This window comes from Cicer arietinum, chromosome 2 (assembly GCF_000331145.2).
Source record: "Cicer arietinum cultivar CDC Frontier isolate Library 1 chromosome 2, Cicar.CDCFrontier_v2.0, whole genome shotgun sequence".
NCBI classification, from domain to species: Eukaryota; Viridiplantae; Streptophyta; class Magnoliopsida; order Fabales; family Fabaceae; genus Cicer; species Cicer arietinum.
In genome coordinates, this window is record NC_021161.2 from 2,572,870 (window position 1) to 2,585,024 (window position 12,155).

Here is a 12,155-nt window from a genome sequence, read left to right on the forward strand (position 1 = left end):
GATTTTTTATTCCATTCCATGGATATTATTTTTCCTTTTATTAGAGTCGAAAATAAACAAAATCAAATCAAATTTACTTAAATTTGATTCGACTCATTAAGAATTTATTCGACTTTAAATTCGACTCAAATTCATTCTAAATATTTTAATTTAAATCAATTTCGGTTCAATTTAAACTAGTAAACAACTCTTTGTTCGACTCGACTAATTTTTTTTCTTTCAAGTAGCTAGCTTATATATGTGCAAATAATTGTGATATAAATCTATCATGAATGAAATCACTGTCCATGATCACGCTAGAGCATATTATAAATGATAAGATGTATACTACAAAATTTAATTGACCAATAAGATTATATATATATCTCACGTGGCCATCTATTTGCCATTCCTTTATCTTTCATTGCGGCGTGGTCCGTTCCATTCAAGCTGCTGACTCAAACTTATAACTAACTTTTCACTAAATTTATTCTATAATTTCCAACCAAAACCAAAGTTTCAATTTTCTAATTACATCTTCATGTCACACACACACACATATATATAGTACTTCTCCTATAAATTAGTTTGCATCAAAAGCAAGGGGCATACACATTTTCTCCTTCTTTCATCCTATTTGTATATGATATCATCAAACAATGGTATGTCCTAATTTGTTGATATATATATAGACTATCTTTTGATATATTTATTCTAGGGTTTTATTTTATATAATATATAGTAGCCCTTGCACCCCATTAATTAATTGCTTTGAGTTTTCTTTTGCTTTTCTTTTTTTATTTTGCAAACATTTTCAATAATTATATATGCTATACTTTTTATAAGCAACTTTAATATGTTAAAAAGAGTACACATATATAGTACCTCAACCTGTTGCATCGATCTGTAAGTAATAAGACAAGTATTTCAAATGATTCAATATATATTAATTGTGACTCTTTATTGCATTTGTTTTCCTCCATTTTTTATTGTTATAAGTTTAAGCTAAATGACTTTAAAGCTAAATCCCTAAAAGAAAGGGCCAATAATCATTATTAACTTTTGAATTTCATTAATTTTCAAGAAGACAAGTTTTTTCCATCCATTTGCTAATATTTTTTCTCAATCTCAATTTAATTTCATTGTTTTGTGAAGCAGATATACTAGGAGTGATAAGCAAAATTCAAAATTAGAGAAAAATTCAAAATTAAAGAAAAATTCAACCAAAAAGACAAGAATGAGAGAAATAAGATGATTAACATTCAAAAAGAAGAAGATTTTCCATTGAAAGCAAAGGCTTCAACTATCTCATCATCATCATCATCATCACAATGGCTACAACTAAAAGATCATCCAAGAATTGTAAGGGTATCAAGAGCCTTTGGGGGAAAAGATAGACATAGCAAAGTTTGCACAATCAAAGGACTAAGAGATAGAAGGGTAAGGCTTTCAATCCAAACAGCAATTCACCTCTATGATCTTCAAGATAGGTTAGGGCTAAATCAACCTAGCAAAGTTGTTGATTGGTTACTAAATGTAGCAAAAGATGAAATTGATGAGCTTCCACCACTTCAAATACCTCAAGAAAACTTCACCCTTGGTTATCCATCTTTTAATGATGATAACACTTCTATTTGGAAGTCAAACCCTAAACAAGTTTTAGGTGAAATGGTTAATCATAAAGAAAATTGGATAAATAAAAGTGAAGAGGATAAAGTGGAGAATAATGATTTTCATGATGCACAACATGTTTTGACCAATCAACCTTCTTTTTTGGGATTGTTGAACAATTCTATGCCACTTGCTTATCATCAATTACAGCCTTCAATTAGAGATATACATTATGGGATAAATGTTGTACCTTTTCCATCATCATTGTCTTTGTCAACACAACAATATTTCCCTTCACATGTTGTTGGAGCAATGGATATGGATCCAAGACAAATCAATTACAACTATGATCAAATGATGAGTTCAAGTTCTCAAAACAAATTCTCTCAATCCAACTCAACAATTCATCATGAGGGTGGATCTTAAAATTTTCCATTCTCTAAATAGTTGTGAAAGTTATTCCCATAAAATCAATATTTTATTTCCTTCCAAGTGATACATAAATATAGGACAAAAGTTATCTAAAAAAATGCATGGATCGTCATGAGGATTATAAGAAGTTTATTGGTTTCAGCATATTTTTTGTTATGGTGTTTTTAAATAGTCACTCTCTTTTTGTTATTCCATATTGGTTTCATAGGTGAAACTTCAATTTCCATTTAATTTAATTAATATATATATGTCATGCAAAGGTCTGTGAACAATGGCATTTTTTCAAGTGTAAGAGCTTTCTCTAAAGTGATAAGGTTTGGTTGCTAGACCAAGATCTCACTTAGTTGATCCCCTCAAACAAGTCAAATTATCAATTAATCTAACATTCTCCAAAAGTTGAGATATTGTTTAGCAAACATTGAAGCTTGGAGTAGAACCAAAAAATCTCAACTTTTGTGCGATGACAAATGGTTTTAGATGGGAACTTGAAGTACTTAAACACTCCACTAATGAACTCTCAGTTTTTCGTTTGATTTATCTAACATAAAAGAAGAATGATACACTATAATAAGAAGACGATTTTTATCTACCTAAAGGATTGCATCAAGTAAAAAGTTCAATATTTGACTATCATGTCCTTCTTACGTATTGACAGATAAGTTCTTATCAAATTCGCAGCTCACCGCATTGACTCCTGAGTGTTTCTCCTATCTTACACTCTTTATGAGAAGATTAAACTCATGTTTAAATTTTTTTTGTAATAAGACTCAAATGAAAACGTGAAAGTAAAAATATCAATTAACTTTGATGAGTCAAAAGAATAATAAGTAATGAATAAAATGGATTGAATGTCTTATCTCACCATGTTGAGTAAACAAGGATGAAACCTACCTATTACCTATTAATGGTGATTGAAAAATGCTTTTGGAGTTTTTACATTTCCATCAAAAGTAACAACACTTCAAACTAATTGAATTTTTTCCCCTATTTCTTTTAATTAAAAATATTAGTTTACGTCATTTACATTTTTCAACTTAACCGTTATTTTTATAAAATATTTTAAATTAAATCATATAGTTTATAACTTATCTTCTATTGGTTAACTAATTTGTTATCCACTATAAGCTAATTTGTTTAGTTATGCTTCCCTTAGTCCAAATACGACGACGTCGTTTTGGTTGAGCTATTGTTTTTAGCACTATAAAAAAAACCGCAATCACGTTGGAGGAGAATATGAGAAGTTTCTTCTTTTCCTTGCAGTGTGTTCTACTTTACGCTTTGTTTGGTGGAAACAATTTTGGAGAAATTGAGAAGTTTATTCTCTTTGTGAAAAGAGAAAAAGCCGAAAAGTGAGAAAACCTAACACTCCACCATTTCTTCAAGTTTCGTTGATTTTCCCGCCAAAAAACTCGCATAAGTTTTTGAGTTGTTGAAGCCAAAAATCAGGTATGAAATTAGGGTTTAAATTACACAATGTTATGAATTAATTGTGTCAGTTGATTATTAAGGCATTGTATTATATATGAACGTAGAGCTCATTAACATATATGAAAGTATATACTCTCTTATATATTTCTATGATGGAGTTGAGCAATTGATGTTGACAATGCTATTGTGTATTTTCTTCCACATTTGTTCTTGTTTCGTTACTATTTAAGATCAACATGATTATTTTATGATATTAATTATCTGTTATTGAAATTTGGAGTATAAGCGCTTGTAGCATAAGTAAGAGCTTATCATAGAAGTGTATGTTTGGTTCCCTCCGGAGGAATTAAAATTGACTTTAGAGGTGTAGAATTGATTTTTATATGTTTGGTTGTTCTCGAGTAGAATTGATTTTGACTCTAGAATTGAAGTTTTTGCCTCTAGAATTTCTAGAATTGAATTTAGCCTGAAATTTATTATTCAACTATCTTTAATATGAATATACTCAAACATAAATCACTTTACCATTAACTCACTTTTAGCTAAAATTAATTTTACAGAGTTAATTCATTCAAAAACAATTTGTATCACCACATTACTAAACATACACTAAATATTTATGTATAAGTTATTTCAATATCAAAAGATAAAATAAAGTCAAACTATTTTCATATAAGCTATAAGTTGTTTTCATAAGCTATTCTAGAGCTTATGGATATAAGCTATAAGCTGTTTTTGTAAGTTATGCTAGATACTTATAGGAGTAAGCGAAAATTAGCTAATTGACATGTTATTAGCTGTTTCAATAAGTTCTCTCAAACATTCCTACAAGTGTTTATGCTGAACTCAAATGAACCAATGCAAATCGACCCTATATAATTGATATAAATTAAATTATTGGTTCAATGTTTGTTTTTGATCGATGGAGTGAATCATCATTTTAGTCTTTGAAATTGTTGGGTTAATCTATTTGGCTGTTGAAATTAATAAAAATCCTAAACAATTTCTAAAATTGAAAATCATCAAAAGTGGATTCAATTGACTGTTCAAAAGGACTTGTGTGATTCAATTTAAGGATTAGAGATGTACAATTTTAGAGACTAAATTGGTGATTTACTCTAGTATATTTCAAGTTAATATGACTTCTATTTATTATGTGTAAATGGAATTAAGGTGTTCTCATTTATTGATTTACTTCAATTTTTTATTGAGTGTTTGTGAACCAGACAATAGTCCCTTGAAGGTCATCTATGGAGCGAAACACTACTAGTGTTGTTAGTGAAAATGAAGTGAATTTTGATGGTTTAATGGTTTAATGGGTACATTAATGAAGTGGAGTTGCAAGTAAGACGCATGAGTAATTTTGGGATGGGTCAGAGAAGAGGCAGCAGATATGCGCTTTAGTGTTGCTGTGTTATATACTCAGAGTGAAATAAGTGATGATATCTCTAAGAATGAGTGTAAGTCTGTTCAATTGATGACTCAGTTAGTACAAACTGAAAAATGTTGAGATATAATTCACATGAGTCCGCAAGCGTTTCTGCAGCTGTGCGAAATTAAGATCATCGGGTAGAATGAAGGATTCCACAAGGGGTACAGTTGAAGGGCAAGTCGCCGAATTCCTATTCATTGTAGGGCATGATGCGAAAATTATCATTCACGGGAGACATTTAATGGACGCTTTGACAATGTTTTACGATCCATCATATCATTGGAAAATGAGTTCCTTGTCCAACCTTCTGATGTAAATTTGCCTCCAAATATTCTTGGGGATAAAAGATTCTATCCTTACTTGAAGGTAATAATCTATTTAATTTAGCTGCTCATTGCTTTTCATTCATGCAGTCCATGATTGAGTTTTTATAGTGACATAGTAATGCATTTATAAAAAAGGATTGCGTTGGAGTCATCGGCGTAATGCATAGTCGAGTGAAGGTGCCAATGAAAGATGCCTCTCGGTTTTGTGAGAAAAAAAAGGCTTCCCCACACAAATTATTTTTGCTGCATGTAATTTTGATATTAAATTTACATACGTTTTAGCAGGGTGGGAAGGATCAGCATCTTACTCTAGAATCTTAGGAGACGCATTAACTCGAAAAGATTCATTGAAAATTTATATAGATAAGTGGTAGTTTTTTTTTTTCCTTCCTAGAATGTCTATCATATAGTTGGCATTACAGTTTAGTGTTATTCTAGATCTTGAACCCGTGCAATGCACGGATAAATAAACTCATACATCAATTATATATCGTGTGCAAGCAAGAAATCATAAGGTATAAATTAGGAAGTTCACCTAATTTTGTAAAAAAACCGTGTTGTTTTTCGTAAATTTATGAAACCTTTTATGTATTTCTATGATGTAGTGTTATTGCATTTTTTGTCCTTGTATTTACATGATCCTTTTACGAATAAAATTGATCAATCTGTTCTTAAATGTATGAGACTTTGTCACAATAGTTTTGGAGTCATCGGTGTAAAGAATAGTCAAGTGAAGGTACCAACTGAAGATGAGTCGGTGTAATGTTTGCTCACATTCGTGACAATTTTTGTTTTATGAAATTTAAAGGGTAACAATGGATATAACTTTTGACACATAGAAAGTAGATATTGCTCTGATAAAATATAAGACGTATTTGTTTATTGAGCATAAAAAGATTGTCACTGATATATACATTTGTATGCATCTCTACATGTATTTTATCAACATATACTTCAAATACATGCAGGAAAGATAATGATAGACAAAAACATTTGAGTTTATAGTGGAAATAAAGTTTAGAATGTTAATTTATGAGCATATTAAGCCTTCGTAGTAGTAAGTATTCATAGAAAAGTAAGTTGACAGATTAAACCTGCTTAGTTGGAATTCCTACTTGGTAACTGCAGTTTCCTCCTGCAATACTCACCAGAATGGTTAGTTACTTTCACTTCTCAGTTCTCACAACTTCAGTTATCAAATCTTTGAAGATCAACCGTTCAATATCCAACACGATATTCGGCATCTCTTTGTAGCAATCTTTAATTGTGGAGTGCTGCGCCAAATCTTCGCATAAGATAGTTGTCAAATTCTCATCCTCATTAGCCAAGCTGAAATTTTTATGTTGTAACTTATCAATTTCTGTACAAAGCATATCCAAAACCTGTTGTCCTTCTGGTTTTCTTCCTTCTGGCCGATATGGCTGGCAAGAACTCTCCAACATTAGCTTTTGAACTAGAATTTCGTTAACGACGTCGAATATGAGCTTTCTTTGATTTTTCTCATTATTATTCATCTTAGCGATGTTGAAATGCATCTTGTTTTTCTTGATTTCCTCTAGTACAAGGAACATCATTGGATTTATCAGATAACCCGATGAATGCAATGCTTGGATAGAGCTCGTACTGGTGAGTAGCCCCGATGCTAGTAGTATTTCTGATATATATTTGTGGTCAGGATCTTTATTGAATCTTTCATCATCACCTTCTTCAAATTGTTGAAGAATTTGAACCAAATTGTGAGTTTTCAAGTCAATATCACTGGTTCCATTGCTGAAGTTGACTTTTGTGTTGGATGAAAGAACAAGATCTTCTGAATTCTCCTCACTACTATCATAAGTGTTCAGAACTTCGTCTGTAGAAATAAATTTGAAGGGCATCAAATCATAACTCAAATTATTTCCTTGGATGATTTTTGTGAATAGCACAAAAAAATACTGATTCATTTAGAGTATTTGACATTCAATATAAATTGCTTAGAAATGAAGTGTGCAATATTACCTAAATCTTTTGAGATGTCTGATTTCCTTTTAACCGGAGAAGGCGGGTCTTCTCTGTAGAATGTAGCATCAAGAACTGAAACAGGACTAGGTTGTTCTGCAGTAACTATTGTTTCAACCATAAAGATTTCCTTGCTAAAGTCTTTTTCTACATTCTGATCATTGAAAGAATGTTAAACCAGGTGATTTATATGCAAGAATCCAATTTCTTGAAAGGAAGAAATACTTACGTTTTCATTGAGGCCTTTTAGTTGAATATAGTTACTATTGAAATTTTCATTTCTTTCCTGCAAAGTAGAGAATTTTTGTTTAGATGTTGTATTTGGGGAAGACAATTCTGTTGATTGCTTATTTTGTTGTCTTCTGTTACTACTGAAATCTGATGATGGGCTGGTTGGCGGGGAACGCCTCTCGTAACCGAACTTCTTTTGTAGTCTTGGACTCTTGGTCTCTGCCATAATGCTAGAGTTGGTGTTGTTTTCTCTATTGATGACTTGAGGAACTTTTGAGGATTGCATCAATTTTGAAGTTCTCATCTTTTTGCTTTTATCCACTGAGTATAACGGTTGACTAATGGGATCTTTCACATGTTTGATTGCTGGACTACCTTTTGTTGTTTGCCTGTCAAGCTTGTCCACCAACGTTCCGTCGGTCGGATCACTGCGATAAATCTTGCTACCTGATGATTTACCATGATTCGACATTTCTGTGGAACAAGAATTATTGGTTTTTCTTGCTACCTTTGCTGGTTTCATGATTATAATTGGAGATTTACTACCTTGAGTTGAATTAGACCTCTCAACACTGACAGATGTCGCGTTCTTCTGCCGTGTTCTTGGGCTTTGTACATTCAAGCTTTCACTGACACTACTATTACTCCTATTGTCATATGGAGAATTTGAAGCTTGATCACTTGTAGTATCTAATGATTCTTTGTACCGATGCATTGCTTCAAGAATCTGTTTAAGGGCTCTTAGATCCTTTCCGGATTTTTCGAACTCTAAATTTGCCATCCTTTTCTCGATTTCCCCGTAAACCGAGAGGGATCTGTTCGATACTTTTTTTGAAGATTCACTACTCATGGAAGTCTGTAATTGCGAACCTTGGCTTGTCCTTTGGAATGTTGAATCTTGTTGATGCGTGTATTCATCACTCATTCTAGATCCTGCAAATGTCTCAACTTTGTTCGTGTTGCAGGTATCACAATTTTCGGTCCAATCTGGAAATGCTTCTATTCCCATCAACTTTGCCACAACACTAGATGTTCTTTTAGGAGTTTCTTGTTCTTCCATCTGCTTTACCATTGTGTTTGAGCCTCCACACACTTTATGTGGACTCTTCGAAAGGTTTCGAGTTTTCATTCCTTCATTGAAACTTTTGATGGATCGCTCCTTGCTGTCCAAGGAAAGCCTTGGGAGTTCCTTATGTTTTGTTGTAGATTTGAATGTACCATCATAGGAAAGTCTTGGTGAATCCCAAGCAGTCATAGGCCGCGGAGAATCGATGTGTTTCAAGATTCGACCCTTCTTTTCTTCTTTAGCCAGAGTTTTTACTGATAACCTTTGTGCATCTACTCGCATTGAGTCTTTGACAATATCTTGGAAATCAAGGGACTGACGTCTTTGGTTGCCAAGTTGCTTCACTACTGCTTCGGAAGTCGAGTTTTCTGTGATTTTCATTGGACTTATTGATGGTGGTTCTATCTGTATTGTTCTGTTAAACTCGAGGGATGACATGCTTGATGAACAAGACGATGAAGACATCGAAGTTCCTGATGATGATTCTGTGGAGGATTGTTGATTCTCTCTTGCAACTTTCAAATTCTTTGCCTGCAATCATAGTCTCTAATTATTAACTGATTCTGGTAAGTTTCTCAAATAATATAAGTTGATGTGATATACTTTTTCTTACCTTTGCCTTTTGTATTGAATTATTCAACTCTTTGATGTTATTACTTGTTCCCCCTGAAAAAGAAAGAAATTTTAGCACGAACTACTTTGAAATAATATATATGGAAAATCTCAAACCTGAAATGTTTCACATAATTATATGTTTATTTTTCACAAAACCATGTGCTACTTTGGAATGTACAAATTCTGGAATTCTACCCGAAAATATAGCTAAGTCTTTTGAATAAAGAAAATGAATTAAGGCATAGATACCATTATGTTCCCTTGTATATAACTTTTTGTTTTCGGTCTAAGTAAAATTCTTTTATTTAGTTCTAGTCTTTGTAAATTTTGTGTTTGCTTTTGATCCTTGTTTTGTTTTAGTATATGTAATATTTCTTTATATTGGAATTGTTCTCTATAATTTGTGGATAATTTGATTTTATTCTTTCAAATATGAAATATATAAAGACTAAAATTAATATGACATATATTACAATTGCCCATTTCAACATTAATATATTTTAGATAGACTAAAACGAAACAAAACGTCAAGAATCAAAATAAAATAAAGTTGTATAATTATAACGAACATTGATATAACAAAAATACATTTAAGCCATGAAATAATTAAAGGCAAATCATAAGGCAGAATCTCAAATAAATATATATTTATTGAAATATGTGGGGGATGATAAAAAGTGCAGGGTATCATTCTAGAAAAATGAATTTTCAGAATTACTTCAAACGTCAGAATGAGGAATTAAATTATCAGAAAATCCATGTGAAAGTTCCACATCTTGAAAAGTTTCACATAAAATAGAAATGGTTTTTGTAGGTATGTTGAATCCAATAATTTCAATTTGGAAAAGACTGCCATGATTAAATTTGAAGCCAGTTCAGAAAAAGCTTTGGTTTGTCATGGAACATGTGAAGTAAAAAAATTTAGTTACCGCTCTCATCTCACCGAAATATAAATTAATAAAATAATTAAAAAAACTGAATAAGAAAAAAAAAACTTTGTTTTGTGGTTTCCAATAAAAAAAAAACTGTTTTTTAAGATAAGAAAAACTATGCTAACAGTACATTTTTGACATATTGCAAATTTGCAAGGTAATTGGTTCAGTACATTACTGTTGAAAGAAAGCGATTTTAACCTTCATGTCCATGTCAATCAGATTTTTTTCTCTAATAATCGTGTTTGTTATGTGAAAAATCACTATTTTGGCATTATCAAAAGCTTGTCTGCATAATAGTTTACAAAACATTATTCATTTAATCAAGAAATGTTTTCCCTTTAACTTTTACTCAAAACCATATCGAAGTTAACATGATTGTACCCTATATATTCTATATTATTTGTGGGTAAAGTTCATGTTTTATATATTTATAATTGGAACGATCACGACTGTATCATTCTTTGACTATATTTTATTTATTTTTTAGCTAAATTCTGAATTTTCAGAGTCCTATTCTTTAGAAAAATCAAAAGGCTAAGGCAAAAAAAAACGTTTATAACTAGAGTTGATAGATGAAATACATTAGGTCTTGAAAAGTTTAAAGATAAATTTTTTATTAAATATTTATAAAATACTAGAAATCTTAAATTCCTTAACTTGTACCTAGATTAAGATTTGAGAATTCAAAAGACAAAACAGAACACACAATACAAAACATTCTTGTCCCGAAATATTTTATATGCAAGGGTGCAGATTTAAAGCTGCCACATGCCATTTTTGTACACTTATATGTGTAAATTTGGCTACTAGACTATTTAGAAAGAACAAAAAAACAAAACAATTCATCAAATAATGCATAACAGAAACAAAACAAAGATATAGAAGATTACCTTTATTTGGTAAATTGTGACTGTTGCTTTGGCCTGTGAGGAACCTGTGGCGTTCAAACAGCTGAAAAAACCCACTGATGCATCCAATTTGCTTCTGCAATTCCTGATTTTCATCCTTCATTGATGTCAAACCCTTTTTAGACATTTTTTTCTTTCTTCTTCTTTTTGCACCCCTTCAATTTTTTGAACACTGCAAAGCTTTGTTTAAATAACTAAACTACTTACCATTGACCCTTTTTCTCTCTCTGTCTCTCACACTGAATGTAGAAGAAAATTGGGATCTTTTGTTTTGGGGTCTTATTTATTGCAAGAAAATTTTGATATGTCACAAGGTGCTTCAAAACAAGGAATTAGCCTTAGAAGCTTCCAAACAAAATAAATTTTTGAGCATTTATTAGAACTTTTCACAAAAATGAATGAATTTTCACAATGACTTGGTCATACATGTGAAACAAAGGAATAAGAAAAAATTACATAAATTAAGGATGTTGGTTTAACACAACAATTGGAGAGAATATTTTCTGCAAAAGCAGAAAGAACAAAAAGAAGTAAAAATGAAGCAATTCCAAAGTGCTATCTGCTAAAGCACTAACTGCATAGAGATTTGATAGACCCAAGAAGAGTTGTTTTTAAAGGAATATAAATTTATCTGTTATTGTAGAAAGAATGAAGTTTTGAGGCTAAAGTGAATTGAGAGAGGAATTTGTGGTGTATTTATTTTATATATGAATATGATGAAGGCAACTTAGGCAAGTGTTTGAATTAGGCTTATAAAGAATAAATAATGTGTTTGTGGCAAATTTTTAATTAGATTACGTGTAAGAGAGTGGGAAAGAAGGGTGGAATTTGGGTGTCAACATGTGTGAGAGAGAAGAATACAGTTATTAATAAAATAGTGAAATTCTAACTATATTACATTCTTTTTATTCTATGAAAGAAATACATTTTTTATCACATTTTTTTACTTGATTGAAATTCTTTTTTAGTATACTATGGCTTACTCTACATGTAATTACAGAAATTAATCTTTAGAGATTAGTGAAGTTTATTTAAGTTGACTTTTTGAATATATAATTTTTCAAACTTTCAATTAAATAGTTAAAGGAATCAAATATCAATTACTTATTTCACATAAAATTGATTAGTTGATAGAAATTTATATAAATTTCATTAAATTTACACAAAATTCATGAAATTTAGTGGATGTGTTTA

The 12,155-nt window shown here is 31.0% G+C and overlaps 1 protein-coding gene, 1 long non-coding RNA gene and 1 other non-coding gene across 4 annotated transcripts; 2 read left to right on the forward strand and 1 right to left on the reverse strand.

The window, feature by feature from the left end:
• Positions 1-202: 202 nt before the first annotated feature.
• On the forward strand, positions 203-2,230 carry LOC101511385 (uncharacterized). The gene is made up of 2 exons (XR_012161921.1): positions 203-641; positions 1,138-2,230. It is a non-coding gene; the product is annotated as an uncharacterized protein (transcript).
• A 741-nt stretch (positions 2,231-2,971) lies between these two features.
• Positions 2,972-5,888, forward strand: LOC113785460 (uncharacterized). 2 transcript variants are annotated; one of them, XR_003471550.2, is made up of 2 exons: positions 2,972-3,468; positions 4,663-5,888. It is a non-coding gene; the product is annotated as an uncharacterized lncRNA (long non-coding RNA). The 2 variants fall into 2 exon arrangements; XR_003471551.2 differs by having other exon boundaries at positions 4,677-5,888.
• Positions 5,889-6,063: 175 nt separating this feature from the next.
• LOC101511926 (protein LONGIFOLIA 1) lies at positions 6,064-11,745 on the reverse strand. Its single transcript, XM_004489413.4, has 5 exons — positions 10,944-11,745; positions 9,117-9,169; positions 7,436-9,034; positions 7,207-7,360; positions 6,064-7,060 (listed from the first exon to the last, which is right to left on the reverse strand). The coding sequence occupies exons 1-5, from the start codon at positions 11,086-11,088 to the stop codon at positions 6,375-6,377; spliced, it is 2,637 nt and encodes an 878-aa protein (XP_004489470.1). The 5' UTR covers positions 11,089-11,745; the 3' UTR covers positions 6,064-6,374.
• Between the last annotated feature and the right edge of the window lie 410 nt (positions 11,746-12,155).